This window comes from Acanthochromis polyacanthus, chromosome 9, assembly GCF_021347895.1.
Source record: "Acanthochromis polyacanthus isolate Apoly-LR-REF ecotype Palm Island chromosome 9, KAUST_Apoly_ChrSc, whole genome shotgun sequence".
Lineage (NCBI taxonomy): Eukaryota > Metazoa > Chordata > Actinopteri > Pomacentridae > Acanthochromis > Acanthochromis polyacanthus.
Window position 1 is genome coordinate 17,263,171 of NC_067121.1, and position 25,833 is coordinate 17,289,003.

General features: G+C 39.0%; 3 protein-coding genes across 3 annotated transcripts in view; all 3 read right to left on the reverse strand.

Annotated features, from left to right (window-relative positions):
• LOC110963553 (rho GTPase-activating protein 29-like) overlaps nt 1–739 on the reverse strand; it is a 44,113-nt gene extending 43,374 nt beyond the window's left edge. The window contains 1 exon segment of the mRNA XM_051953476.1: nt 582–739. The gene's annotated coding sequence lies outside the window, so the exon portion shown is untranslated.
• Nucleotides 740–2,107: 1,368 nt separating this feature from the next.
• LOC110963554 (activin receptor type-2B-like) lies at nt 2,108–19,310 on the reverse strand. The gene is given in 13 exon segments (XM_051953474.1): nt 2,108–5,597; nt 5,599–5,622; nt 5,624–5,683; nt 5,977–6,107; nt 6,358–6,496; nt 7,570–7,684; nt 9,345–9,493; nt 10,331–10,474; nt 11,007–11,150; nt 11,309–11,460; nt 12,830–12,945; nt 16,677–16,884; nt 18,797–19,310. Coding segments are annotated over 13 exon segments (1,545 nt in total). The 5' UTR covers nt 18,849–19,310; the 3' UTR covers nt 2,108–5,486.
• Nucleotides 19,311–22,389: 3,079 nt separating this feature from the next.
• LOC110963556 (gamma-crystallin N-A-like) lies at nt 22,390–25,705 on the reverse strand. Its single transcript, XM_022211982.2, has 4 exons — nt 25,441–25,705; nt 24,960–25,208; nt 24,413–24,558; nt 22,390–22,731 (listed from the first exon to the last, which is right to left on the reverse strand). Exons 1-4 carry the CDS (start codon nt 25,459–25,461, stop codon nt 22,596–22,598), a joined length of 552 nt encoding a protein of 183 aa, XP_022067674.1. The 5' UTR covers nt 25,462–25,705; the 3' UTR covers nt 22,390–22,595.
• Between the last annotated feature and the right edge of the window lie 128 nt (nt 25,706–25,833).

Sequence of the window (25,833 nt, forward strand, 5' to 3'; positions counted from 1 at the left end):
AAGGTGGGGCTTTACTCTTCAAACTCATTAATCTACCAAATAATCCCATTTTTAAAAAACCTGTCACACAGCTATGGTAACCATTTCAACCCGTTTCTATTCTCATACCTGTATTTTTTATGGAAATTATGCGCACTATCAACTGCATTTACGGTACACATACTGATAAAATATATAGTTGTTTTGTCTTCAATAAAAGTCCTCAAATGTCTTTCAATTATCTCTACTGTGCCACAGCAAATTTCATCAAGCCTTTTTTACTTCGTTATATCTGTTGCAACATTAGGCAATGTTTTTGCTATTAGCTAACATAGCTAACGGTACGTCTGAAAAACATACCATTATGTGTCAACACAGTTTTACAAAAACTATTTAGTTCACATTATAAAAGCTAAGACGTAGTAAACTCAGAAAAGGAATTTAAAAAGACTATAGTAACGAAAAGTAAGCCACCACAACATCTCATTTTCGGGACAGTTTATAGTGAAAAGTGATGCTGCTTCCCCGGTTTAAAAAAATACAGCCGACCGGGTCACAAACTGCTTTGTAGACACAGCCAAAATACCCTATTTAAACTTCACCTGTTTGGTAGTTTACTGACATGCTGGCCACAGTATCCAAACAGAACTTTGCTTAGTGGAGGCAGTCAAAACCGCCGAAACATTTCCGTTAGAAAAAAAAAAAAAAACTCCAACAAAGGCAGAAGATTGTCAGCTTTGACTCACTGTACACCGAGAAGTAGCTGACTATCGGCAGCTCCAGAGTCAATCGTAATTACGAGTCGGTTTGTCACATGATGCTACAGACGCGCTTTGATTGGCCACAGATCGTCTCACCGGTGATGCCTTCTCGTGCTGCCGGACAGTTTGGAATTGTATTCGTCAATATAGTATCAAATCACCACTCACTTGAAACTGAGTACGTTTTATATTCATTATCACAGATGATACAATTTCTTTATCATATATATGCAAAAGTCTTAGAGAACACTTGTTTGTGGTTTTAAATCACTGCGTCGCCTGTGATGTGTAACATTTATCAGGCTTTATTAGACGAATACATTATAAGATCATGTCGGCAGAGGTTAGATGTACATTGTGCGGAGAACCAATGAATGCATCACGCCAGAACATCAGACATAATGGCAATACTTGGTGCCATATATTTGTGTTGTAATATGTATTGCACAAAGATATTTCGAATTTCCCAACTCTTTTGTTTTTGTTTCAGTTCTTTGTCACGCAAAAAGCATTTAAACTAAAGCTGATGATTTCTAACTGTAATATGTATGCTGCTGTAACATGGGAAATTTCCCCTGCACATGGGAGTAATAAAGGATTATCTTATCTTAATAGCTTCCTTCTCAAGTGTTAAATTAATTAAGAACAACAACAAAAAAAAAGCCATATTACTGCATTTGTTTTTTAGTGTGCATAACACCTTTGCTTTCTGTTCTGTTATTATGGAGTTTATCAAAGTTATTTTATTTAATGTTAATGATAATGGTGATGACTTATTTGATACTACTGTTTGCTGTTTGGCACAGTGATTACATTGTTTCCGTATATATATTTTTGTCAAAAGATGGAATAGAACATAAAGTTGTATTTTAATCATTCTACTTGCTTTCCTTACTCCTAACAAAAAGGTTTTTTTTTTCTTTTTTTTAAACTAGTGGCTCTGTTTATGTTATTTTTGTAAACTACACCATCTTGTATGCTATGGAAATATTTGTGTTTATGCTCTGCCAAAAAATAAAAAAATAAAGGAAATGTGATGATTGTGGTGCAAACAAACACAAAATGTCACAATTACTGCAATATACTCAATTAAAATACTGCTAGCCAATAATCCTGATTCAAATTTTATGTATCCAGAAAATGGATAATTGTTCTGATAAAGTCAGTGCACTTTTTTTAAAATGGGAATTGCTCAAATAAATTACTAAAACCAAACTACTGTCACCATTGCTGCCATCTAGTGTACATACAGAGCTAAAGAACATTGACACTGACAATGTGAGCAGTTTCTTTTGGTACTATGTTGAACTTATGTCACATTAGACTTTAACACAGTGAAGCAGATGCAAAGAATTCCATTTACATGGTTAATCAGGATTTGTCTTTATTTTCATATACAAAAGATGGATGTATTCTCATCTAGTTTATATTTCTAAGCATTTCAATTCACAGATAAAGTTACCATTCATACTGTTTTAGTGAAACCAGCCAACATACTTAAAACATCACATCTGCCCCCACACATACTCACACACACACACACACAGAGTTCACATAAACGGGGAAGGTCACACAATTCAGTCAAACACCCATTCAACCTACGAGTAATGAACAATATGCCGACTGTAAATAATAAAAAAATTTAAAAAAAGGATTTTGCTTTCACAGGTTCCACACATGAAACGGAAGAAATCCTTTACATTTGTCAATATATACACAATATTTGATAATTCTTTTTTTTTTTCCTTTTTCTTTTTTGTTGAAGATGAGACTGACTCCATGTTAGTGTTACTAACGAGGTCCTGCATGAGGTAAGTGGTTTTTTTCTGTTCAGAAGAGCTGGATGTAAGACAGCATTTTGAGGTAACAACCAATCACGACAGATTTTCCTACATGACTGTTGTTTTTCTGGCACAATTTGTGAAAGCACCTGGGGGGGGGCATTCAGCTTACACACAAAAATTCAACCCATAGCATTCTTCTATTAGGATACTTCAACATGTGTCCTCACCATAAGAACATGATCCAGGTGTAATGAGATGGACTTTATTGATCTACAGAAGAAACCTGCTAAGTCACAGCTGAGTTTAATGACTTAAACTATCATATTCAAATGACTATTGCTGTATAATTAATATTGCTGGACCCTTGGATCATGAACATGCCACTGTTTTCATGAATCCTAATGGTGCTGCATCATCAATCATGTGGTTACAGAGACGATGACTTTAAACACTGAAAACATTGTTCTCTATCGATTGATTTTGTTTTGTTTTTTTTAAATGTCCTTTTCACTAAAACTGCACATCAGCAAGCATTACAGACCACTGTTAAAATCACCATCTTTCCACAGCACTAATCGAAGCAAAAAGGAAGAGCCTGTGTTTCGTCCAACGTGGCTAAACTATCACTACAACAGGTCTGACCATCACATCAGCAGGTTAATATTGAGGCAATACTGTTCAAACAGGGACTTCAAACAAGTGGCAGATCACAGAAGCTGCCCAGCACCAAACCATAAGAAACTTCTGGTAGGGTTCTTTTTTGTGTGTGTTCTTGATAATATGCACTAGCGTTCAAAAGTTTGGGGTCACCTAGACAATTTGATGTTTTCCATGAAAATTCACACTTTTATTTATGTGCCGATTTAACTGTACAAAGTTTTTCTAATCATCAATTAGCCTTTCAACACCATTAGCTAACACAATGTAGCATTAGAACACAGAAGTGATGGTTGCTGGAAATGGGCTTACGTAGATATTCATTAAAAATCAGCCATTTCCAGCTAGAATATTTATTTACCACATTTACTAGACTGTATTTCTGATTAATTTAATGTTATCTTCATTGAAAAAAAATTGCTTTCTAAGGGACCCCAAATTTTTGAACAGCAGTGTACATCCCAAGCTTTCTAATGCAAACGTTACCCACACTTCTGATCCAGAGAAACTGATGCCATTATTTACTGAATTCAGTAACACAACCACCTCACTAAAAAAAACAAAAAACAAAAAACAAAAAGGAAACAATCACAGGGCTAATTGTTAATATGATTTAAATATGTAGATGAGGAACTAAGAAATCCCTTTCTGTTTCTGTCAATTGAGAACAGTAATGCCCTGATTTGCATTTAAAAAAAAAAAAAGATCAGTGTTCGACAACTGTGTGTACACGCATATTTACAAGAATCTGCCTATCTTCTTTTAGGTTTGTAGAGCATTAACACCATGAAACTAGTCAGGCCCTATTAAAAAAATCTCCACAGACAAGAGGCCCAACCAGCAATAAAATATCTCAACTACTAAAACACAATAAAAATACATAACACAACTTGATATACATGTAGAAAAAGCCTGAGGTACTTGTCAGAATATCTGAGGTCAGTCTGGAGGAGTAAGCAGCTGAGGGCTTACTCAGTCGAAAAAAATAAACACAAAAACAGAATACTAGCCGCATATAATATCGTGGATAGTTATCACATGTTAGCATTATATTAACAAAGAATACATGTACATCTACAAATCCTTGAGTATCCTGGAATAGTCACAGCAGCATAACGGACATTCAATGTATGGTATTCATGTTATGGTACAACTATGGCATTGCATTTGGGACAAAGGCAACAATTTGAGCTCTCCTTGCATGACATACAGTGACTGAGGTATCTGGGGACTGGTGTCCAACTGAGTCTATTGAACAAACACCCAAGGAAATTAAAAACAGACATGTTGCTTACTCAAGTATGGCCCTCACAAGGATAAACCCCCAACTACCTGCCCGTGGTTCTTACTTTAAAACATGTTCTCTATCCATCACACGTCATTTTGTCTTCAAATTCTCACACATACACGCATTCACACAGGACCATTAAAATTAAGAATGTGTAACATTACAACTCCAGACAGCATATGTCAATGCCCCTGTCACTGGCAAAGGCGCAACTCTGTATTTCAACAATTTGAGAGAAAAAAAAAAATCCAGGAATATGTTCATGATAGCTAGCTGGATAGCTTGGCTCTCAACTTAAGAGAAAAATGTTCCAAAGAAGCCTACTGGATACCTGAGAGGTAGTTCCCCGAGGACAAGACGCTTGTCCTAAATCTTCACAAAGTCCAAATGTCCAGTACAACTGCTCAGCTCCCACTCAGCTCCCTCACTTCTGATAAAACAGCTGTGCTCCGATGTTTTTGATCTTCTCTCGTTCTGAGGAATTCACAGGTTTAAATAAGAGAGCACGCTCCGAGTTTAAAAATCGAGAAGCTTTGACCCCTGAGGAAGATGTATATATTTTGTCTAACAGTCTCAAAACGGTTCCTCCGAGGTGTGCAGCACGTCGTCTGAGGTTTGGAGCAAAGGTTCATTTCATTTGGCCGCAGACGATCATGACCACGACAGGAAAAACAACAAAGATGACAACTTATGAGGTAATAAAATAGACCAACACAAAAGAAAATACATGAGGTAATGACAACATTTAAGATTTGACACACGGGTGTTATCGGATGTGCCCATCGCATAGCTTATTACTACTTCAAACTACAGCAGATGGATGTGTTAGTAAGGTCTGACTTTAAACACAGAAGAAACATTCAACAACAAAAAAATACCAGTATGGGATAAAATAGCAGCTGCATTTAAGTTGCTAGTTGTCGTTTTTTTTTATGCATTTAAATATTCACAGAGATCCGCTGAGTTTGGATTTGAAAATGAAAGTCAGGAGCTCAGGTGAGGGATGGTGTCACCAGTTCAGGTGCTGGACTCTTTGGGAGGTAGGTCCTCGTTGATGACAGACGTCACAATGGAGACGGGGCTGTCTGAGGTAGTGCTGCCTATCGTCCTGGTGATCTGGCTGATACGGCTCCTCGACGCAGCCTGCTGACAGTCCGTGCCTCTGCGTCGTGGTCCCAGCATTCCTCGATGGTCTCACACATCTGACTTAGACCCTGCAGCGATAAACAGATGTCAGAGGAGGATAGATTTCTAATTCTATTTTCATATATTTATTAAAGGGTAAACTTTTAAGTTGTACTAATTCCAGATGACAAAAATCTCTTACTTTATCAGGGGCTCGATTCGAGACATTACATGCTGACAACGTTCCAGAAATAACAAAAACAAAACTAATTCTGAGAACTCTAGCCTCTAATGATCAAGCTTCATTCATTGGAAACAGGGGTGTGCAACATCCTGGTATTGCTGAGGTATTTGCAGTAGCTATTCTTTCACTGTTACTCACAGGATGTTTGAGCCACAAGTCCTTGATGACGGGACGCATCTTCTTGTGCACAACCACATCCTGCAGATCCTCCAGGGAGGGATGCTGGCCTATTTCATCCTCAAATGGCAGCATGTACTCACCAACTGTAACTGAAGAGGGATAAAAGAGTTGAAAGTGTTGAAAGTGCACAACAATCAAGTCAAGTAAACAGCGAAGTATTTGTATTTTGAAAAGACATTGCAGAATCCAAACTAGCGTATTGCATTTAGAGATTAACTTTATCAACTGCACCCTGGACCAAGCTCCTTTTGCAGACAAAGGAAGGGTAATCCTTTGTTTATTAGGCAAAGTGACCTTTCACTTGTGGGTGAAGCAGCATTCCTGCACTGTTTGACTCACCGTCTGTCTCTGAGCAGCGGGACACCAGCTCCCACAGCACCAAGCCCATAGCATACATGTCTATCCTCAGGAAGGAGTCTCGCTGAAAGTTGATAGCTCCCTCCAGCACCTCTGGAGCCATGTACCGCCTCGTACCCACCTGGACAGACAATGGATTCAAGTTTATATGAGTGCATGAAAGACAGCATTTGGGGAGAGGCACCACCTTTAAAACCATATGGATGTGTACGTGGGTTATGGACATTTTACATCCCACTTACCAAATTTCAAATAATCCATGTGCAAAATACTAAAACATGCAGTTTTGTGTCATTTTACTTGTCCTGAGACAAAATCTTAAAAAAAAAAAAAAAGTCTCCCTCTACCTCAGGCAACCCTGATGTGCACATTATCAGGATAAGACTAATTATTTAACTTTTTTCCATCAGTAAGTTTGTTCTCTTGGTCAGCAGTAACATCTAGCTAAATATCTAGCTTCTACTCCAGAGAAAAAGCTAACATTAGCATAGATTAGCAACCCTGTTACTGTGATTAGAGTATGGTTAGCAAACAACCAATAAAAAATGGAAAAATATGGTACCACTGACATGTAAGTTGAGCCAATCAAGCCTTTGATAGTTTTTTTTTTTTTTTTTTACCTATTATTGATGAAAGTGGAGCAGAAAATTGAAAAAGAAATTCATTTTTCAAAAAGTCTGAAGTCCAAATGTCCTCCAATTCTGGAACGACCCATGTGTTATTGTGCAAGTATGCTACTGTTGGAAAAATAAATGTGGTTTTAACTATTTTAAAACTCAGTTTCTGCTGGCAACTTCACAGTTAATGTACAAGGTGGTATATTGTAGCAAAGAGAAACTACACTTTAATATCAAACAACGTCAATATTAGCTTGTTCTGCTCAGAGCAGCAGTCCCCAAGCTAATCTGAGTTACCCTTCTGCCTTCTATAAGGAATGACCATAGTGTATTATTATTAATTCATGCTCACTGTAGAAACACTGATTCAATGCAAAACGGCTTTTTAATATGTAAATGCATTAAATAAAAACAGAATGTACACATTGTCTGCATAAATTGTCATCTATTACAAGTAAATTTTTAAAGAGTATGGATGCCTACGGTCAGTGTCAAAGAAATTTAAATGACAATTCTAAACACCTGCACGGGAGAGTACATGCAGACACTGAAAGAACATTGTAACGTTATTTTCTACCTGGCCATGAGTATCTCCAGGAGGTTTTCCTGGCTCAAATCGTACAGCGAGCCCAAAGTCGCCAATGACTGCAGTTAAATCATCTCGTAGCATCACATTCTTACTCTTGAAGTCCCTGGGGAATGAATTTCACAACAGTCATTACAAAGCCCTAATTATAGAGATGTTTAGTCACACAAATTAGTTCACAGACTTTCAGGGTAAAACTGCTAGATTACACTTAAAGGGACACAGTACTAATTTAAGTTAGACTCAAAATCAGTCCCTCCAGGAATTCGCGATGTTGCGACCGCGCGAATTCACGCGAAATCAACCAATCTCCGCGAATTTTGCGCGGCCTTACAATTTTGTCCAATCACCACAACTTTCCCACAATTTTGGCCCGCCTCCCGTGAGTTCCACCAATCAGAGCAGTCCCCAGCGCAAACCTAATGCACGTATGTCACCGAATTCACTTCCTTGTTTATGGTTTGAAGATGCAGACATGTGCGGTACTAATGTCACTCATTTACCAACAAAAATTACTGCTGAAGACCGTGATTAACAATTAATTCACTGATGTTCTTCACCAAAGCGGAGCTAAACTGTTTTACACCCGTGCTAAAAAGAAAAAAAAATCATTGATTGATACACTTAAAAAAAAACAAAAAAAAACACGAAACATATTAGACCGGCTGAAATTATCAGAAAACAGACCACATAAATCACCATGATGGAAACTGTTGCATCCAGATCTGTTAGAGCACTGAAAGAATTAAGGTAAATTGGATTATTTATTCCCCCTAAGAAGACGATCAGCATGTGTGAATCCTTCCTCTGTTACCAACATCATTCAGAAACAGACTCAGGGATTTCAATGAAGTTTTCAGGGTCGGTCAGAAATGACACAAGGACCAAGTGATTAGACTTCGGCAGTGATACGGCTTAAAGTTTGGATCAACGGATTTGTTAAGGATTTCCCATTGAAGTAGCGGCACAGCATCTCATAGCGGCACGGTAACCATGGCCACAAGTGAACGCTACCTCAGCGGCCCGCTGACGATCACATCATTGTGATCCTACAACAAATCTACCACTGTGGACGTATCGGAAATGATACAAGGAACAACTGATTAAATTGTGGGGGTGTTTCTGAGTCCCATCAATTCCTGTCGCCGGCTACATATTTAGGTCACGCGATTCAGTATGTACACATGCAGAACACACACCCTGTCTTGGTGGAGGACTGCGCTCTCTCAGTGCTGTTCTTGTTAGTTGACGTGACAAGCCGTGAGCGTGTGTGTGAACACGTGTGTGCCAGGATGTGAAATTAATTTTTTTAAGCCACTGACAGATATGTCCGAATATGATTCATTCAATAGTAAATTAGCATTTTGTGCCGCAAATCTACCAACCACGTCATGTTAAACCAGTATCTGGCTGCTGCTAATTTCCCACTGTGATGTGCCAGCTTTTGTGGAAATGAGTTGGAACGCAAAATAATTAATTTCGGAATAAATATTGTCAATTACAGTGTTGAAACATGTTCTACAAGCTGGAAAAAAATGCAGCTTTTTAGCAGTTGTCACTGTCTCTCACAATTTCATCACAATAAACACGCTTAAAACATCGTAACTTTTATCGCAATTTTTTTAGAAAAGCTGCCGCGAATTCAGGCATTTTCGGCCGCAACAATCACGAAAAACGCCCGCGAAATCCTGGAAGGACTGCAAAATCAAAAATAACCCACAGGTTTTCCTAAAGACAAATCCAGGAATGGCTTATGCTTTTCCTACCTGTGTGCAATAGTGGGTTTGGGCCCCTCTCCCTTGTAGCTGGGAATGTCTTCATGGAGGTAGGCCAAGCCGCGGGACATGGTCTCTGCTATGTGACACAACTCAGTCCAGGTCACAGTGTTACCCTTCAGGTGGTCTGTCAATGAGCCCTGCTCACACACAAATGCACAAAAGATTAACAAACAAGGATTAACATCTGCACAAGAGTCAAACTTTAAATCCATTCCTCAGAAGCTCTACTGCTGGTCATTGTCAAAGGAGCCAACCATAACCAAAGAACTGTTGTCGGATCCACTGAGAAGCAGAGACAGATTTCACTTCCACTTTCCAGTCAAATAGCTTTGACAATTCACTAATATACTACCAGTCCAAATACATACATCGTAGTGCAAAAAATTAAAAATACACACAAAACTGTTGACCTAAAAAGAGATTATGCATGCACTAATCATACTGAGGCAACTGGAACTAAACACATTTGTGTCACTACCAAGAATAAAAAGGCACTATGAGGACGAGCCTTGAAAGTCATCACATAAACATAATGCCACGTTTGTGGTTGTGGCACTTAGTGCTTAATCCTGTGATTAATAAGCAGGATGTTCTGGCAGCCTAAAGGCGTTTCATCGGTGCAGTATTATTTGAGGCAAGCGCACAATAATACCTTGTAGTTTTTGACATCAAATGCAAACCGAATTATTTTTACGTGACATGCTTAAAAACCCAATTGTGTAAATCAAAGCAGCCCGATTCTACTGCTTTTAGATGTACTGGGAACTGCAGATCAGACGTATATGATAAAATCTTTTCTTTAATAAAAACTGTAGTGTCACTTTTTTTTTAGGTAAATAAAAGGCTCAGTCAATATTAGAAAATGTCCAGCAGTTGCGGTCGATATATAGAAGCCCAATATCCCACCATGAATTTGCGGTGGGGTGTATGTGTGGGTCTGTGGGTGTACTGTATAGAGGTAGCTGTGTTCTCACCCTCTCATGAAACTCAGAAATAAGCCATAGCTCTGTCTCCAGGTTGGTTCCATGCTTCTCTGCAGCAATGTAACGCAAGATGTTTTCATGTCTCATTCCTGGGGTCACGAATATGTCACGCTCATTTTGCCATGACTGCTTATCCTGCAAACACAAGCACAAAGAGTTACGCGTAGGTTTTTCTGATTTAATGCTCACACCGTTCAAAGGTTTGAGGTCACTTAGAAATGTCCCCATTTTTGAAAGAAAAGCATTTTTTTCAGTGAAGAGACCATTTAATGAATTAGGTACACAGGCTAGACATTGTTAATGTGATAAATGACTATTCTAGCTGGAAACAGCTGAATTTTAATGAAATATCTACATAGGGGTACAGAGGCTCATTTCCAGCAACCATCACTCCTGTGTTATAATGCTACACTGTGTTTGCTAAGTGTGTTGAAAAGCTAATTGATGATTAGAAAACACTTGTGCAATTATGTTAGCACATGAATAAAAGGAAGTTTTCATGAAAAACATGAAATTGTCTGGGTGAAAACAAATGTTTGAATGGCAGTAGTGTACAGCAGTGCATGTTACAACAACAGTCCACAAATAACCTCAGGATCAGGATTTATCTTTTACAGAAAACTGATTGACAGGAAACTGCACAGTGCCTTGATTTAGTGTTAATCACCTGAACAGGGAAGATCTTTACAGCGACATATTCACTCATCAGTTGTGCCTTCCAAACACAACCAAAGCGCCCCCTAGCTTTGATTTCCAGCAGCTGCAATGGTTTCAGACCCACCAAAGGGGATGGAGGAGCTGGTCCAGGATCCTGAATATCGAAAAAACGGAACAGTTATCTACTACTAAAGGTATAACACTACTTACAAAATACAAAACTGACCACCAATACCACTAGTTAGCACTACACTGCTACTGCTCAAATGACCACTTAAACTGAAAGTCAGAGCTGAGTATGGTCTCTCTCACCTCAATCAGGTCTACATGGCCATAGGGAGGTTTGTGGTGACGGTACATCCACAAGGCCAGGACGAGGGCCAGGGACAGCACGCAGAGTGGCAGCAGGGAGTACACCAGCACATTGAGCAGGGACGGCACTCGGGATGGAGGCCGAATTTTCACTGTCAAGGAGGAACAGAATAATTGCAGCACACCAGCTTTCTGACATGAGGTTAGATGGTATCTAGGCCAAACCTTGATCCTTGATTGACAAATGAGTGATTATAGAGTTTTGATAAATGTAGCAAACAGTCAAGGGTTAAAGCTACTTGATTTTGTCACCTACTAGGCAGCTATCAATCAGTATTGAGCTATGTACATAAAGATACTGAATGATGCAATCAATACCGCATGCATACTAGTCAAATAACCCTACTGTACACTTCTGGAATCCATTACTGGAACCCCTGAATTTGTTGTATCCTCAGAAATTAATGGAAATGTAAGGCATTTGTGTCATTAGAATAACTTAACAAGATGTCCAAAGCAATTTCACATCATTTTTATCGCCCAAGAAGTAATTTCAGAAAACAAGCAGAAAATGTGGACTGGACAGTAATAAAGCCATCCTTCCTTAATATTGATATTATTTATTCCTCATACATTTAAATTCTTTATCAATAAACAAATTGCTTGTTTGCATTGCCATAAATGTCTGTTCACACAACATTTGCCCAGAGGGATTGTAGTTTGTCTCTGTACTTTTTTGCAAAGATCAGTCATGCCTGTACAAAACCTCCTACTGGTTTAGTGTGCGGTGTATGTTAAGCATTGAAACCATGACGCAAGGTTGTTCCAGGTCAAACCCAAGCACTTTAGATGTTTTACGTGGCAGTTTTTCCCACAGTTTGCACCAACCTCTTAAGACTTTTCACATTGATTTTCCTCTCCCCAGCATCCAGGATGGTACTTGACCATTACATGTATAGCAAACTTCACAGTAATACTGCATATCAATTCATTTTCAAACTGATCTGAAGGCTTCCAAAACTCACGTCACAGCAGTGTTTCAGTTACAACAGCTGTCGTTTTTGACACTGATTATTCTTTCAACTTTTGCTGGTCTGGACCAAGCACCTGTGTCTGTGGACCAAAGCTGTTTCAACAGAGATATTTTAGATAATGCACGTAAATCTTATGAGTGCCAATAACGGTGACAAGAAATATACCTTCACATTCTGTAAACACCTAATTGCCAAAAAACTGCCAAATTCAAAAGCACCTCCTTTGTGCAGTCATTTCTTAACGTTAAAACAACAGTTTCGGTTTAACATTTAATGGTCGTCTCTTCTACACACCAAGCTGACAAGGAATTTAAAAAAGCAACATTAAACATCAACATTTAAATTCAATAGCTGTGCAACAGGGATCACATCTGTACCACACTTATGATGTTGTACCTACACCTGTACAGCACAGCTCCACTCCCACTGTTCAAAGAAGAAAAGCATGTTTTGCTTGTACTATATATAGGACCCATTTGCCACTCACCTCGACTGCCACTGCCAATCATGTCAGGAAGGTGGGTGAATCGTTCATTGCAGTAGTTGCCCTCGCAGCAGCAGAAGAAGACCTGAGGGTTTTCCTCCATGGAGACACACTCTTGCCTGAAACAATGTATGACACACCCACATTGGTGTTCTGATTACAGAATGTCCAAACCAGTTCTCAAAATAAGACCATTTTTCAAAAGACATAGTTTGCTTTTTGCTATCTAGACTTTACAAACCAAGTAGATACAGGTCTTCTTATTGTCTTTTAGCTTGTAATGAAACGATTCCTGACGTTTTTCCAAGTAACTCGACTACTAAAAATTCTCGAGGCAAAATTCTCTGAATCAAGGCTTGGCTTAATCCACTAGATACCACGGTCTGAGTCTGGACCTGTACAGGACTTCATCCTGTATGGACCAGGACCTATAATCAATAAATTCTAAGGGATTTTTAATTTGACGAGATGCTTCTATTTTAACAGGTGCAGCTTTTCTAATGTTTACAGCATTTAGCAGATCAGAGGCTGAACTACGAAGACGGTTTAACATAGTCAGGCTTTCTTTGTGTGAGTCAACAAAAACTAAAATCTCGGTCAGAGTTAACAGGTATTAGGTGGCTTTCAACTTTCTTTAACTCAGATTTTCTGCTTCAAACTCATCACACAAACAGGAGCATTTAACGCATCATTTGACTCGTTTTCTCCACAAAATAAACCGATCTTGTGCAGCTGCTTCAGTCAACAGGTTGTTTTAACAGAGAACAATGAGGAATATTATCATATGAAGGTACTAAAAGCTGCAACTGGAAATTATGCAAGACAGGAATTCTGGTAGAAAACTGTTAAATGTGTGTTAATGTATTTATTTTACCGATGAATGCTGCTAACTAATTCTAACAGACAGGTACACAATAAAACTATCAAACTTAATATATTTAAACATGATATTGTATTTACGTGCATGTAGCTCTGACACCATCTCATAATGAAGGAAATCAGTTTAATTTGTGGCCAAATCAAAGTGAAACTAATGTTACTGACTGAATATTCTCTGCAATAAATACGAATAAACTAATCAGTTTTCTTATTTCACAGGATTTCTAAGCCTATGTGCAGCTGTAGCTGCAGATGCTACCATTAATCAGTGTGACTTTTTCTGTCAAGGAACTCCAAATCTCTCACCTGCTCCATACCTGTTCATTTGCTGAGCTTCACACTCAGATCAAATTGAGCAGCAACAAATGTATTTTTCCACGTTTCATTATATTTCCTCTATGGCTGCAATTTCACCCAGCAGCTCAGGGCGAAACAATTACTATCGAAACTGTCACCACCTTTGAAGCTGCACCCAAACCAGCAATTTGTAAACATTCTAGTGAAGTTTTTAAAAGCCTGGTTTATGTTTAACGCAGTCACAAGCTAATAATTCTCCAGTTTCCACACTTTAACTCAGAAGAACAGCTTGCGACAAGTACACATCAATATCACAACTAGCTGTAAATAAATATGAGAAAGGAAGCTTAATCATCACAAAACAGACATTGTGAACACACAGATGTGTAAACTAGGACTGATTATTAAGGTTCTCTTTAATCCAGTTTCCTTTCATGAGTCACCAGAGGTGTACAGCCTATTCAAAATGCTGTGGCTAGAATATTAACAACTGGAAAGTTTGATTGTGCCACACAACCTTACACTGACTGCTGATAAAGAGTAGTTTAGAATTCTCCTCCTGGCTTCCACAATCCTGACTGACCTGGTGCCACCATGTCTATCTGTCATCATCAGGCTGTGGTTACTGAGCTGTACTCTGCACTGTTGATGCAGGCTATCTGGCTATTTGCAGAAAGAATAATTAGGAGCTGTGCTGGTTGCAGAGTATTACCTCAACATGAATCCCTATTTGTGGAAATGACTTGCTAAATATTTGCCGGTATCACTTTCCTACCAAGTTATTTACCAAGTCTGCAAATTAGCCGAAGCTAGACGTCTTATGTACATCACACTTTCCCTTTTGTGGCAATGTTGTATGTAACACTCACTCTGCAATAGTCTGTCGTCACTCTGGAATAGTTCATTGTTGGCCATCAAGATTCCAACATGAACAAGACACCTGCTAGTCACAATCGGACACAAGCAGTTACAGTCAGTCACTTCCACATTACTGGACCTCCTCACTGTCAGTCAACACACCTGAACCAATCACCAGCAGTCTCTCTCACCTGGAATCCACCCCATTCCTTTGTTTGAAGCATATCAGCTTCATTCAGTCACACACACACAGCAGAAATTTGAACAGGATCACCTCAGACATCTCTGGAAACCAGTGTTAAGTTTTGCTTAAACATGTTAAAAGCCTTTTAGTGTCATGCTAATGGTCATACTGATGCTAACAGGCCTTCACCCCTGGAAACATGCTCTTGGATTTCTGGATGTCACCCACCTGAACCTATACTGTGCTGAATGTTGGTAAGCAACAATTAATGGAAAATGATTGATTGATAATAATGAAGCCTGTCTGAACAAGTTAGAATTCTATGGAGAATTTGATTTGATGGCGAGCTACCCTGGAACGAGCTGGAAACAGTTGGCTAAGATTCACCCCTTCACCCACCCCACTGTTGGCAGGCCTCACAGCCTCATCCCTTCCCCACTGGTGTGGTAGGATTGATTCACCCTGGTTGCATTTGTTTTGTCTAGTTTATAGACTTGTCTTTTGATTTTGATGAACACCACTGGCGACAGTGGAACCATGCTCACCTGAATTTATTTGAATTGTCAAACTGAATATAGCACTGTTGCTTTTGATTGTTGAAAGTGAAGCTATTGAATTATAGGTGAATGTTTGATTTATTCTCAATCTGATTTTCTGTTATTGTTTTGGTTTATTATTTTGGTCATTGGACTTGATGTATTCAAGTATTTTTTTTTTAAATACATTACCGGTAATCTAATCTGAGTCTTGTGCTCATTAATTTTCACACAGCTCCCAGTGCCAAACCTTTCATAGCCTAGCCCTTCGCCCACCATTACAAGTGCTACATGTATGCATCGTCCCTGTCAAATAAACATTAAAAATAAATTTAAAAAATAAGTATTTTCAGAACTCTGTGATTTATATCATTGTAAACTAAATACCCTGTGATTTCATTGACTGATCAAACAGAAAAAGCTGACTGAAAGTTGAATATGCATTTCTGAATATATCATGGGCTCTGAGAGCTTCCTGCACCCAGTAGTCTATTTACAATTTCAGTGGCTTGTATATAGTATCATTTCCAACTCATGTAATATGTACTGAGATTTATATTGGAGATGAAGCCCACAAAAAAAAATTATATAACAATATGAAAATGGGCTACAATTAATCTGGTAAGATGTCCTTCATCTCTTTTTTTGGTCAGATTTGGTTGATTTAAGGTTTTGTGATCTATAGTTTTTCATTGATCTTATGATTAATTCAAAATATGCCAAAACATTTCCAGAGTATGAGGTGATATCTTTAAAAATGTTTGCTTTGTTAAGTCATGTGGTTAAATCTAAAAATACATTCATTTTTGTGTGTCGTGAAAAAAAAAACACTGCACATTGTCACATTTGAGAAGCTACAATCAGCAAATGTTTGTCATATGTTCCGTCAGATGGCTACATGACAAATTGCTTCAGCATCAAAACTTTCATCTGTCTTTGAAAGTGCGAGCAAAGGCAAAAAAAAAAAAAGGATGTATTGAACTAGTTGTGGATACCGAGACAGATGTTCCTGTTCTCAGTGCCAGTCCCTCTGGGTACAAGCCAGATACATAAAATATAAATGCACGGTGGAAATGCCCTCACTCAGTGACCAGACCTGTCATAGCAGTTGAAGTCGTCCAGCCAGCAGCCTTTCTTCACCAGCTTGATGGTCCCTGAGGAGTTGAGCCAGGAGGCATAACAGTGCAGTCGCTTGTCTTTCTCCCCCTCGCAGCGCTCGAAGCCACTCTGGTTGGTCCTCTCCGTACGCCAGTTATCATTGTAGTACACACACTCCCGGGTCTCTGCTTCGCCAAGACTGTACCCTGAGATGGACAGAAGGCCTCAGTCAGCTCACATCGTAATGAATTGAAACTCAACAGCGGAAGCACTGACATATGGTGCAGGATCCCTTCTGTGCCATGAAGAAACATCTCTGAGCAGAACCTCTATCATCACTCTGGCACCAAGCCAAGTTTGGGAGCTCTCTGTAGTGAAAAGGGAGTTCCTCTGGCTAAGAAATTGTGACTGAACACTATTTCGGCAGAATATTATTAATTAAAAGATCTTTCCACAGAGTAAAAGGTAGAAAGGAAGGGGAAAAATACAGCTATAAAACAATGATATACCCCGCTGTAGTTCAGAAACACAGCATGCACACACCAGTATGGACCTTCTATAGACAGACACTCCTGTATCTTTGTTGAGACACATCTGGAAAGACAGATAAGACCTTTTTTTTTTTCTTTACAGGCTTTTAAATGGGAACACTTAGTCTGACTATGCTGAAATGTAACAATAGCTGTCAATCTCCATGTGCTGTATTCTTTAAATGTTTCATTATTTCTTTAATTGGATTTAATGTTCGCCACTGTCAGCACACAGAAGACATATCTGTGATGACCGCTAAAAAAGATAACATGCCGTGCAGGTCATTCACAATATGGTTTGGATATTCATGTCTAATCTTTGTTCACAGAGAAAAATAGTGCCTGTCTCTTTAAATCCCTGCCTATAGGAGCCTGCCCATCCCCCAGTGTTACCCCCACCAACCCATCACACACACACACACACACACACACACACACACACACACACACACACACACATACATTTAGTAGCCCAGCACCATACAATGGACTTCATTATAGGATACTGGGATGCATGCAATGAGCAAACATGATGCTCATAATAAAGGTTGGGAATAAGAAAGGTAGTAAGGATTAAACACACACAGCAGTGATGCTCAATGCTCCACTGAGCCGAGATGGCATTTCTGATATCTGTGGTCACATGATCCGGGAGGACTTTTACTACAAGATCATTCCCCAACCCCCTCCCTCTGTCACTTACTGAGCCTTTACACCACAATAACATGAATTGTGGAGAAGCAGCTTACTGTACACTCCGAGCCCTAATCTATAAACCAAAAAGGCATCAGGCATACCGCTATTTATCACACAGCTGTGGCCCAATCAAATTTTTATTGCAGTTCGTGAAGAAGAAGAAAAAACCCAAAGTGGATATTATTGGGCTTGTTCTTCTTAAAAAATCTATTCAGTAATAGTAGAGTGGAGCTAGGAGAGAAGTGTATTACTATGTCTGGTTTAACATACACTTGCCATTTGGACTGCAAAAAAAAAAAAGCCAAACAAAAGAAAAACAAGGCTCATGCTCAATTTCACGTGGTAGCAAGGCTGTGGTGTAACAGTAACCTCAATTCACGATAAAGACCTGACTTCACACAGCAGCTGATGTCTCTTCCAATCTGACTATTGATTAATTTAAAAAAAATCCTTCCAGGGCTAGTGTGTTCCAAAGGTTCCTGTTGAGGCTGTTACCACAAACAGGACTGGAGATGTATCCTCTAAGGTTTCAGGATGTTGATGCAGCTGCTGCCTTCTATTCCTGCCACTGTTGATGAAGCTAGGGGACGCAACAGTTTTAAATATGGACACATATTTTGGTTATTTTTTCCCGCACAAGATACTGCCTAATAAATATAAATAATAATATTAATAATAACAGCATCAAGAACGGTCACTTCTTAATTAATTCCCAATTGTAGTGATAAAATGTAACTGATAACGGCAGGGAGACTAAAAGCCCAGCCGGAATACATTACCCGAGCACTGCCAACAAAGTTTAACCAACTAACAAAACGAAGGCTCGGATTTAAAGGCAGACAAATACACACAGAAACGACTCGACCAAAACTGTTGCAAATACCAAGCTTACCTGCGCATAAAGTTCCCAGAAGAAGTGAACAAGTCAGCCATGAAAAAGACATGTTCCGTTTGAAATACAGGACAGAGGTATCCCCCGCTTTCCGTCGCGAACATTAAAACTCAGCTTGTCCGAAACATCAGTCCAGGATCAAACCGACCACAGGCCTCCGGTCCCTCCAGCAGCCTAACCACCAGCACCAGCACCACAGCGCGTGTCAATAGCCGCGACGCTGCAACAATGTTGCAAGAAAAGATAGGAGCGATTAACTGACTTGCCGGGGCTCTTAGTCCAACAATACGTGCAGCATTTCGAAGTGAATCCCAAAAAACGGAATGTGAAGCCGCTACAACGTCCGAGACGAAAGCTCAGCGCTCTTTTTTGAGGTTATTCACTTGAATAGTAGCACCGCTGCGTCGGGAGGTCGGTCGGGGTTTACATGCATGTTACTGATCTGTGTCCAAAATGGCTTCTAAATGGGGAATGGGCTGCAAACAGGGAAACCCGGATGTGTAAACACAAAGAGGGGGAATTCAGGCAGCCAGCGAGTGACCTTAACACGACACCGCAGATACACGCCTGAAATGACTTTATTCCAGTCTCATGGCGACTATTAACGCATTTTTACGCACATATCAGATGAAATGAAAGTGCTGGAGCAGGTTGTGGGTTTTCCACGCGGATATTTGTCCCGACTCCAAGCGACAGACTGTAACACTTGCACTTTCTGTGGTCACTGTTAGGATATTGTGGTATAGCCTACTTTACGTATTTTGTCATTTAGCCTCAGGTTTAAATTGTATTTTTAGTTATAGGTAAAATGCAATAGCCTATAATTGCCTTTTAAAAATAACAACATTACGTAGCGCCGATAAATCCTATTTTAAGTGCGATCGAGCACATTAGTTTAAACCGATGTGGGCAGGATCGACATATTTTAATGTTAATTTAATGTGACCGACAGAATGGCTACTGAATACTGATACTCTAAATGCATAAGCTCGTATTCCTCTTTAATATACCACGGCATTGTCTTCTATTTCAATGTGACAAATAATCCTTTGCAGCCCCATAAGTAGTATGTTGAATTCTGGGTTTTTTTTCTATCTGAATGATCTTTTATGCATAAGTGGCAGTGCTAAAAATAGCTGACCTAATTTGGCGTTACAGGATACAATAAATGCTATTTAAAATGTATCCGTTCTAATTACTCATTACACCATCAGACTGTGTTGAATTTAAAATATATTCAGCGCAAAACAACTCAAACTGAGCCAAATTATGGCGCTTATAATATAAGGCATCACTAAGCCTTTTATTCTTGTCACAAAGCAGGAGGTGTATGACAAGAGTCTTTCCCAGTTTCCTAACAGAGAATTATTTTACAAGTCTGTAGTATTTTATATGTGTATATATAGATATTGATAATCATCATTATTTACAAAAGTGTTGTGTTTTATGTCAAATGATTGGTCAGCCTGTCCTGTCATTACATCTCCAACACAGAAGACATGACACTTGTAGAAGTACGCTACCTACAATTTCATGTTTTCCATGAAAATTCACACTTTTATTCACGTGGGGACATAATTGCATAAGGGTTTTCTAATCATCAGTTAGCCTTTCAGCACCATTAGCTAACACAATTGTAGAATTTGAACACAGGAGTGATGGCTGCTGGAAATGTTCCTCTGTACCCCTATGTAGATATTCCATTAAAAATCAGCCGTTTCCATCTAGAATAGTCATTTAGCACATTAACAATGTCTAGCCTGTTTGTCTGATTAATTTAATGTTATATGCACTGAAAAAATGCTCTTCTTTCAAAAATATGGACATTTCTAAGTGACCTCAAACTTTTGCAGGATAGTGTGCTTTTAGAAAAGTTAAAGTCCAGGTTCTTTTTCTCAGTCTTATTTAGCCTCTTTCATATGAAGAAAGGCCTCCTTTGGAGCAAGTTTGTGTATTTATGACAGAATCGCCCCTTTTTAATGAAATACATAAAAAAAAAAACAATGCATCACTTTGTTTGCTTTCTAACATATAAGACATAGTTTTTCAAAACTCTGCACAGTAATAAACTCTATCATCACCAACAATCAACAATGACATTGTTAAAGTTCCATTAAGCCCACCAACAGATCCCTCTCTCTTTCTCTGACAACCAGGCTAATGGTATGTTGGTGACACTCAGCCAATTCATGCAGCAAATGGCCTAGGAATATTGTTAGCGGCTGGTAATCGGCCTTAAACTAGTGCTGTTGAGTGTAACTCAAGACAAAGCATTTCCTCATTAAGCTATCCTGTATTGACCCTGTAACTCAATAGAGGCCATGAGCGAAACCTTGTAAAGATAGATGTTCTGTTGTCATGACAGTTGGAAGCAAAAGAACATGAGTCATCATTAAAGGTCCACCAGCCACAACTACGTGTGACATTCCTTGAAGAGCAAGTGGACGGTGATGCAGTGGAACAAATCTATGAGCTCACAGTGTTCTAGACACTGTCAAATACAACTTAAACCAGGGTGTCACATCTTGCCCTGCATTATATAGCAAATAGAGCAAAGCCATATTGTTATGTGCGTCAGTGGTTCGGTGGTTAACACAGTCACCTTGCAGCTACAAAATCCCTCTGGTTTGCATCTTGGCCTGGGCCTGGAATCTTTCTGCATGGAGTTTGCATGTTCTCATGGGTTTTCTCTGAGTACTCCAGCTTCCTCCCACAGTCCAAAAACAGGCTGAGGTTAATTGGGGATTCTACATAATCCGTAGGTGTGAATGCATTTGTGATTGTCTCTACTTGTAGCCCTGTGATAAACGGGTAACCTGTCCAGGGTGTCACAGACCTTCACTTTAAGTCAGCTGGGATAGATTCCAACCCCCTGCGATCCTAATGAGGTTTAAGGGGTGTATAGGTAATCAAGTTATGTGAGTTATCATATAAAGACTAGATAGAAACATGGACAACCTGAATTTAGATTGACAGTTTATGTTTCTACTGTTGTATTTTAATTCTAAGCATCCAAAACATAAAAAAGCATGTCTTAGATGGGGTTTTTTTTGTGTGTGTGTATATGTGTGTTTCTGTCAAAAAAAATCGTAATTGTGATTTGACAACCTCAAGGTGAGCATCAGGACCTAACAGCAGAACAGATAAATGACACTAGGTGGTAGCAGAGTTCCCTAGGGCAAGTGGAGCTACTCTGTTGAGCTGTGCAATATCTCCCCTTCAGTCTTGATTTATATACTATATTTGTTTGGAGGAAACAGAATTTTATAGTTTACTGCTGATTGTGAAACATTTACTTGGATGGATGTCAAAAGACTGGGCCTTTGTTTTGGAGCTCTTTTTTTGTAGGCTATGAAAACGAGTTAATGAGTTTAATATCTATGATTCTGTGCTATTCAGATTATCTCATGTAACTTGATCATGGATTCATTAGCATGGGGTACAGTGCTGCACTTAAGGGTTTTCTAGATATGATGTATAATAGACAGCAATTACTTGAATCATAGCCTGTAGCTAATTCTACTATGAGATGTGAGGGTAAAGTTAGGAGTTGCACACAGGGTGAGCACAAAAGGAGGAAAAATAAATGAAAATAGGATTGAGGATCATATGATCACTAGTTTATTTCAGCCTTGGAATAATTCAGTACAAAAATAAAACAACGAGCAACATTTTCTTCATCTTTTATTATTCTACAGTCACACAGACGCAGTGTAAGATGACTTGACAATGTGGAGTGTCTTTCCACAGTGGTTGAGCTTTCTCCTGCCGTCATATTGCCAAAGATAGTGAGGTGCTTTTAAAAGTAGTTTGCCACCCTGCGAACAGACTGGATATTAGGGTTCTCTGCCTGCCACTCCATGTGGGTGCAGTAGTTTCCTCTCTCCACGATGTACATGCGGCCACGGTAGTTAGGCTCTTCATACAACACCCAGCTGTTTGGAAAACAAATGCATTTAAGACTTCATATGTGCAACCCTTACTGGAAGTCATCAATATGAGGTCAAAGTGGTGTCATTTTCAGACAATATTCAGTCTGAATTGGCTTATACAATGTTAGAGTTTTTTTTATCCATATGGCTTAAGATGTCCAGCTTTGAAACATTTAAAAAAAAATGTAGTGAATTGTTGGGAATGCTATATGTTTAGTAAAGTAATGACAGTACTAGAGAGATGCCATGAAATGATATGAGAGCAAGACATACACTACCGTTCAAAAGTTTGGAGTTACTTAGAAATGTCCTTATTTTTCAAAGAAAAACATTTTTTTCAACAAAGATAACATTAAATGAATCAGAAATAAAGTCTAGATATTGTTAAAATGTCAAATGACTATTGTAGCTGTATGATGTGGTCTGTATATACTCTACCATTCAAAAGTTTGGGGTCACTAAGAAATGTCCTTATTATTGAAAGAAAAGCAGATTTTTTTTTCAATGAAGATAACATTAGATTAATCAGAACACAGTCTAGATATTGTTAATGTGCTAAATGACTATTCTAGCTGGAAACAGATAACTTTTAATGGAATATTTACATAGGGGTACAAAGGCTCATTTCCAGCAACCATCACTCCTGTGTTCTAATGCTACATTGTGTTAGCTAATGGTGTTGAAAGGCTAATTGATGATTAGAAAACCCTTGTGCAATTATGTTAGCACATGAATAAAGGTGTGAGTTTTCATGGAAAACATATAATGGCCTTTGAGACCCAAAACTTTTGAATTGTAGTGTACACACAATATTGTCTGCAATGAAGGCCCTCTGCTGGACCTGAACATGAGGACACTGCAGTTCACGGTCAGTGCCTTAATACCCCAGACCATTTCACCATGAAGATTTTTCAGTTTTGTTTGTGGCAATAAAAACTAATGAAATCTTATGTCAGAATCCAACAGAAACCACTTTGTGGTGACAACCTTTTTTCTTTATCTTAATCTATATCTATTGTACACATATTTTTAAAGTGCTCTTCTGTGTGTTTGTATATATAAAAAAACCTCTGTGTACATGTAAAATCTGTTAAAATAATTTTTACAATGTGAAATAAATTCATAGTTTTTCTTACCATAAACAGTTTTTACCAGAATTGCTTTCTAGTGACAAAATAGTCCCCATTAAAACTGTTGACAGTGTGTTAAATAATCCAGAGTAGCGAGATTACATTTTCTGGAAATATGTGTTGCTGTTATTTTTTTCATTTATTTTTTTAAATTTTCAGTGTGAGGTTTAAGATATTGGCTTCGAAACCATAATACCCTGGTTTAAATCTAGCTGGCCTTCCCTTGCAGGTAATCCTTCATCTTTCTAACCCTACCCATTTTTCTCTCCATATTTCCTATCTGCTTTCTACTCCAAGTAAATGACAATGTCTTAGAGCCGTGAGAACGTCAGATAATGTTTGTTTGTCCACACAGCTGGCTATGTCACATTTTGACAAGTTAAACTGCATGGGTCAAAAGAGAGAAACCTGCTCTTTGTGATCTCAGTGATCAAACCTGTACCAGTTTACACAGGATCACACAAATTTCACAAAAGTGCAATTCATCACTGAACCATGTTGAAAAGACTTATGTGCTCACATCAAACTCTATCTAAGGCTGTAGAGATACGTACCCTCCATCTCCATAAACCTTGATGGAGTTGATACAGTTCTTGGTCAGGCCTTGTGCTTGCAGGAATGGACAGTCGTCACACAGCTCCACACACTGGCCAGAGAAGTTGTCTCCCTCGAACAGCTCCATCCTGTAGTGCTCTCCATGCTGGGGAGGATAATGACATTCGTACTCGCTGCGTCATAGCAACAATGTTCAACTTCACTTCTGTGCAAACCAAGGTTTTTCTCCTTTAAGTGACAGAGACTGTATTGTGTGTGCAAACACTTCAACCTATAGAAATGTAAAGGCTGCATGCATGTGGAGGATGATATGTATAGACTGCAGCCAGTGTCTGAAGAGCAGTAATGCAGTGGATTTCTTTAAGCTGATGTTCTAAGTACCCAAGTTACACAAAATGTGTATGCTGACTTTGATTTGCATGACAAACAGATGTGCGCAAGTGAGGGCACACATATGCCAGCCTGTCAAGGTTTTTTTTTTTTTTTTACCAGCCAAATATTTGTCTGTCCCTGGGGTCTTTCTCTCTCACACACACACACTCTTACCATCCTGATTGGTTTGCAGGAGCCCATGTGATCATTGTGGGCATTCCAGCGCTGGAATTCTGGGTACTCTCCATGTTCCAGAATGTACTGTTGGCCCTTGAAGTCTGGGTGGTCGAAGCAGATGAAGGCCCCACTCTCCACACGGATAGAGTTGACCCTGTTCATGAAGCCTCGGTCCTGGAAGTTATCGCAGTTGCTGCAGATCTCCAGCTTCCTCCCAGTGAAACATTTTCCCTCATAGAACACAATCTGTTTTCACCACACAAAATATTTTATTCATTCACTGAAAACTGATGCCAAGACATTTTGTTGCAAACAGACAGTAAGAAACAATGTAGAATATGTATTAAAGAAATAAGAAAGAAATAAAACAGAAGGCTGGACATGTCACTAAGGTTAATGTCTGTGGAATTTACGTATTTCTGGTGAAACCTACGTAGGTTTAGGTCTACTGTGGCTGCATTCTTGTTGTGGTACTCACCTTTCCTGAGTACTGAGACATTTTCCACTGTCAGCTGTTCCAAACTACTCACACAGTATAAGGGTGGAAAAATTTGGACTCCCAGATATATATGGCTGACACAGAGTGTGGTGGTATCGCGAGGCAGAGACAACAAAAGCACAACAATAAGGGGTTTAGACATTTTGCCACATGGACAGTTTCCCTTACATGTGCCACTGCTGATATCGGAGTTTGGCTCAGGAGGGTGAAACAATAGAGTGAGAGAGATTTTGCTTTGATTGAGCTTTGAGAGTGACGTTGCACTGAGTTCAGGGTTGCAGAGTAATATTTGGGTTGCGTCCAGATGAGGGAAGATGAGGAGGAAAACAAACACTGAGAGGAAAAGTTAAAAGAGAGCTAAAAGGACCTGAC

Coding starts and splice junctions, on each gene's coding strand:
- LOC110963556 (XM_022211982.2), bottom strand. CDS start 25,461: ATGTCTCAGTACTCAGGAAAG. Junction 25,209..25,440: donor TGTCTCAGTACTCAGGAAAG/GTGAGTACCACA, acceptor TGGTGAAAACAG/ATTGTGTTCTATGAGGGAAA. Junction 22,732..24,412: donor AAGGTTTATGGAGATGGAGG/GTACGTATCTCT, acceptor TTTTCCAAACAG/CTGGGTGTTGTATGAAGAGC.